We start from the raw sequence: 5517 nt of genomic DNA on the forward strand, positions 1-5517 counted from the left end.
ATATTAATAAGTTCTGATGAACTTTTTCACAGAAAAAATGAGTCGGAAGCATGACCCCCCTTCCTTGTAGAAGCAAATATGTGCCTCTCGTGGGAAAAAGATAATGATAATTTTTTTTCCTTTCCATGAAGCACCACTGTGCCTCTTGCGGAAGCAAACCTGTGCCTTCACGAGAAGCAAATCTCTGTCTCTCACGGAAGAAAAAAACATGTATTTTCCTTTTTCGAGAGGCACAACCGTTCCTCTTGCGAAAACAAACCTGTGCCTCCACGAGAAACAAATCTATGCCTCTCCTGAAAGAAAAAAAAATACATTTTTTTTCTCTTTTTAAGAGGCACAACTACATCTCTCGCGAAAAAAACACATTTTTCTGCGTGTTTTTTTATTTTTTGTCCAAAACCTAAGCAAAATCGGACAAAAACTGAAAAGCCACCCCCCCAAATCTAGCTAAAACCCGAAAACGCGTACAAAAATAAATAGAAAAATATAATCTCGGGGAAGCGCCCAACACGCGACACAAGGCGGGGGCTGACGCGCTCCCAGCCCACCAAAAATGACCACTGAGAGGCTTCCGCAAGGGGTACCCCTCATTTAGTTTCTCTCATCTGCTGATTAGTGGAGATAAGGTCCCATGCTGCTATTATACATGAAGTTTTAGAACGTAAAGCTAGTTTTTCAGTTTTGTAGTTTCATTCATAAACGCAGAAACTTCAATTTTGAGGCTGCTAATCTCGCTAAATTTGCTTGTAACCTGTGTTATAGGTAGACATGTGTGGTTGGGCAATCCTCATGACGTTGTACCTGTGGACATCACTTTGATGAAACAATAAAGGTTGGTGAGATTTCTCAAAAAAAAAATCTTCCGAGTTTAAAACAAACATAACAAAAATCTGCCATTTTTTTAAGTTTAAAATAAACTTTCAAGAATTACCATGGTATATTTTGGTCTGTTGGCGTGAAGCAGGCCTAGAACTAACCAACCAGCCCAAACGGGCTACATTTTGGTCTGTACCAGTACGGTTGTACGAAAAGGGTCCCACTCTGTAGCGGAAAAAAACGACGACGCAATCCAATCCTCCTCTCCCCATTCCAGGCCGCAGTCCCCGCTCACCGCCCACCGGAGAGCTCGTTGCGGCGCGGCGCGGCGGAGCGGAGCCCTACTCCTCTTCCCGTCCTTTCTTTCCTCTCCCTCCCGAGTCCTCCCGACCTACCCGACGCGGCTCTGAATCTCTTCTGTAGCATATACCACAGGCTACAGCTGACGCCTCGATCCCGTCCCCGCCCTCACACGACCCGCCGTCACCGTTCTTCCTCGCCGGACGTCGCGTTCCTGCTGTATCCACGCCGTCCGCAGTCTTTGGCCATTGGGTTTTGAGGTATGAGGTTTTACCCTCCACTCCGGCGATTTGATTAATCCTACTGACCTTCACAATTTCCGGGTGCCCTGGTGCGCACCAGGCACACCATCTAGATCTGCCGCCTGGCTGTCGACCTATGAGCTGTACGTAGTACGGCTTTGCTTTGCCCGTGGCATGATTTTCTGCTTGTTGGGTAGTAGTACATTTTAATATCACCAGGATTCATGTTAAAAGAGTATAGGGAATACAAGGGTAGAATGCTGTACTTTAGCCTGCATTGGTGTTCAAGTATGATCTCGTAACGATTGTCTGTTGTCTTTACTTAGCTTTTGGGGTAGTTCTGTGGCAGGTTTGGAATTCCTATAAAGTTGATTTCAGGTGGGGTTCATAGGTTTCACCTGATCTCCATCATAATCCTCTCCGAACATCGGGAATTTTGCTCTACCTGGAAATCATTTTTTCTTCTGTCCAAAATCCTTTCACATGGACTCAGTTCATCGTTTGGGAAACTGTGGACAACATACATGCTTAGTTTTGTTCGTAGCATTAGTGGATTGTGCCGGCCTATTCCTTCTATAGCAAGACTCTGACTTCTGGTGAATCATCTTTAGCACTGACTACATGTTATGCAAAACGGAGAAATTTATTCTTTTGAATTAGATTAGTTCAACTGATACTGTTCTATTGTTGCAGTGTTGTAGATATTTGACATTCTTCTTCCTAACTCAGTATGTAATCATTCCTATTTTTAACCTCCAGATTTGGCTCCAGTTAATTCTAGAATTCAAGAAGTTAGAAACATGAGCTACTGCCAAGCTACAACGTACAAGCCTCTTGGCGGGCTCACTTTGGACAGACCATTAGGTCTTGGGAGAACTTGCAAAATACTTCCTGAACATTTTGTATGGCAACATTTTTCTAGATCTTGCAAGCTGCAAGAGAAAGTATATCCAAGGCTTGTTGTTGCTGCTTGCCATAAGAGGCTTGGTCCTGTATATGCCTCAAGCGGGAAGGGAAACCTTGATGTAAGTATCATTCACAGCTTTCTTACTTTGTGATTGGTTTTCTATTGGAAACTTGGCAAATTTGTCAAGTTTGACTTGGTTTGGCACAATGGAATTTTCTTATTGATGTTGTAGGAATGCTTTAGTTTCAGGAATTCCTCTTTGGGAGATAGGGATACTGTGTAAAATGGGGTGTGGTAGGCAGTTGATATGCTACGCACCAAGCATATTTAATACATCAAGGTTGTTAGGCACAATTGCTGATGTGGAACCATCTGCTAAATTTACTGTTGCTTTCTTTTCAGCCATTCTCTATGGAATCTTTGAACAAAGCAATGGATGGAGCAAAAAAGCAACAGTCCATACAAGGCTTCCTGATGGAGCAAATGGCTAAGATTACAGGACAGGGGTCTGGTGGAAATGGAGGAAATAATAACCGTTATGGAGGCAGCGGTGGTGGTTCTGATGGCCCGGATGACGAATCTTTCATGGATTCATTGTATGAAGTGGTCCAAGTTGTGTTAGCAACTGTTGCTTTTGTACTCACGGTAATTGCATTGCTTCTTTCTTCCTTCTCATCGTCCTTTGATCTGAAATGCTATATTTTACAACTATAGTTCTGTACGGACCTTTCAATCTCTTATAATGCCTAAACATACTACGTTAAGCTAGCATTTTGTTTATTTTCAGTGCAAACCTTTTGATGTTTATTCACAGCCGTAGTTGATGGTACAAATATGTGATGGCTATTATATGTTTATTATTTTGAACAGCCCTTTCTCCTTGTGGACTTGCCAGCTCAGAAGGGATAATGTGTATACTTGAAGTACATAATAGTGATATTACCATTCTCCATTAGTGAGAAAACATCCGTGCAGTTCCCGCTTTTGCCAAAGAAGATTTTATTATTTCTTCGTGGCAGCTGTTTTCTATTTCTCGTAAATATTAATCTATGTGGAGTTGTTGACTACCTTACAAGTAAAAAGATAAATTTACCCTTCTTACTAGGGAAGGTTACTATTATGAATAGTAATTGATTGGTGTACCATTACTAACATTTGCTCTGTTTTCTGGTGATCATCTTCATTACTAGTGCTGTTCTAAATATACTCCCTCCGTCCGGTAAAGAGTGTACATCTAGAAGTTTTAGGACAAATTACGGAGTTGAGTAAAAAATGCATTGGAAAGGTGCAAACCACCATCTCTCTCCTTTTTAATTACCCAACCCCCAATGAGCTAAGTGCATGTAGAAATTAAGAAGACTATGTGTAGATTGCTATTGGTCTTGATTACCGTGTGGTGAGAGAGAAGTTTTTTATTCCTACTTTAAAGTACATTGGGAAGATAGAAGTACACTCTTTTGTGGACAAAATTTGAAACTAGATGTACACTCTTCACCGGACGGAGGGAGTATATGGGAAATTAGACTTGCATCTGCCAAAAACAAGACTTCCACGCAATTTTCTTCCCACCACAACACACCGAACACGAGTGTGTTTATATTCTTGTTGGCTGTGAACGTTAAGGACCCCCCACATTATCTTTCTAAACAGCGTTTGCTTTGTTGTGCAGTATATCCACATCATCAGAGGAGAGGAGTTGTACCGCCTTGCTAGGGACTACACCAGATACCTCGTCACTGGCAAGAGAACGTCCCGGCTGAAGCGTGCCATGCTTAACTGGCGTGATTTCTCAGATAGCATCACAAAGAATTTCAGCACACAAGACGATGTGTATCAAAGCCCGGTCGCTTCTGAAGCCATGTGGTGGCAACAGCCCCAGAAGCTGGTTCATCATCTCGGTGACCTTTTCAGAGGCAACCTGCGTCCACATGCCCAGGAATCTTAAACCCTAGCATTCCACGGTTGCCTTCGAATTTCCACCTCAGAAACTTCTGTTTCTGACCATCTAGTTTATGCTAGTGCTAAGTAAATCGACGCAACTAGACGATCAGCTGTTGATTCTGGCGGATGGCGATTCTCGCCTAGTGTACTGAAATTCATTCATATGATGTGATGCTGTCTCTGGTCTGTACGTATTGACTACAGAACAGGAGGGGCAGGAGTTAATTCTTGTCAGCTTTGAAGGTCATCATGTAACGTAACATCATTGCTATGATCGTCTGCTCGTCAATGGGGTGCTGCAGCAGCTGGCAGCTTGAATGCTGAATCTGATGGATCAGACCTGCAAAGGTCCAGGTACTGTCAGTTAGTCAATGCGGCAAAGAAGTGTACTGCCATCTATAAAGAATATCGTGGTGTTTTCAGTGTGATTTGCTCTCCCATGGGCCATGGTAGTTCATTTTGTCTAGCCTATTTGAGTTAACTGCAGAGACTTGCAAGATAACCTTTCCATTTGTTGATGTCTTTATGTATGCACTATATTAGACTGTTGTTTGGCTCTATTCATTTTGCAGGCGCCATGAACAAGTCAGATGAACCATGGAGTACTCCATAAACTAAATAAGATTATACATTCTTGATGGGCCATTTAGGCGGGTCTGAAGGGTGTTCTTGTTTTTGGAAAGGAGGATAACCCTGAGTGGCCACAGCATCGATCGACACACTGCCATTTGTCTGAACGGTGGTCTCGTTAGGAGAAAAGTTGACCAACCCGGTTGTTCACGTCATTCAACTAGTACTGAAGCTAATAAACTGGAGGCAGAAACCAACAAACTTCACTTGTGTCATTCAAACTGCCCACGAATGTACTCCCTCCATTCCAAATTACTCGTCGCAGAAATAGATATATCTAAAACTAAAATACATCTACATACATCCATACCTGTGACAAGTACTTCCTCTGTTCCGAATTTCTTGTCTTAGATTTGTCTAGATACGAAGGTATCTAGCACTAAAATGAGTCTAGATACATCCGTATCTAGACAAATCCAAGATAAATAATTCGGAACAGAGGAGGGAGTAATTCGAAAGAGAGGGAGTAATTAGGAAGAGAGGGAGTAGCAGACAAAGGCTCTTAACACCGCGATTTCCGGAGCAATGATACGGCCGAAAGCCAAGACGACGACCAGACGGATTAGCTGATAGAGCTAAGCACATGGCTGCGAGTTCCAAACCAGTCAAACAAATCGCCCCATTCGCGTACTAGCTCTTTTGCGACCCATGATTGCCTAGACTGCCATCTGAGAAATGCTT

At 42.7% G+C, this 5517-nt stretch overlaps 1 protein-coding gene across 2 annotated transcripts; it reads left to right on the forward strand.

Moving 5' to 3' along the window:
* The first annotated feature begins 1032 nt into the window (after positions 1–1032).
* On the forward strand, positions 1033–4724 carry LOC125538818. 2 transcript variants are annotated; one of them, XM_048702114.1, is made up of 4 exons: positions 1033–1383; positions 2140–2383; positions 2668–2910; positions 3935–4724. In XM_048702114.1, exons 1-4 carry the CDS (start codon positions 1379–1381, stop codon positions 4208–4210), a joined length of 768 nt encoding a protein of 255 aa, XP_048558071.1. In that variant the 5' UTR covers positions 1033–1378; the 3' UTR covers positions 4211–4724. The 2 variants fall into 2 exon arrangements, with proteins under 2 accessions (XP_048558071.1, XP_048558073.1); XM_048702116.1 differs by having other exon boundaries at positions 1036–1376; positions 2118–2383.
* The last annotated feature ends 793 nt before the right edge of the window (positions 4725–5517 follow it).

The sequence above is a fragment of the Triticum urartu genome, chromosome 2 (genome assembly GCF_003073215.2).
Source record: "Triticum urartu cultivar G1812 chromosome 2, Tu2.1, whole genome shotgun sequence".
NCBI lineage: Eukaryota > Viridiplantae > Streptophyta > Magnoliopsida > Poales > Poaceae > Triticum > Triticum urartu.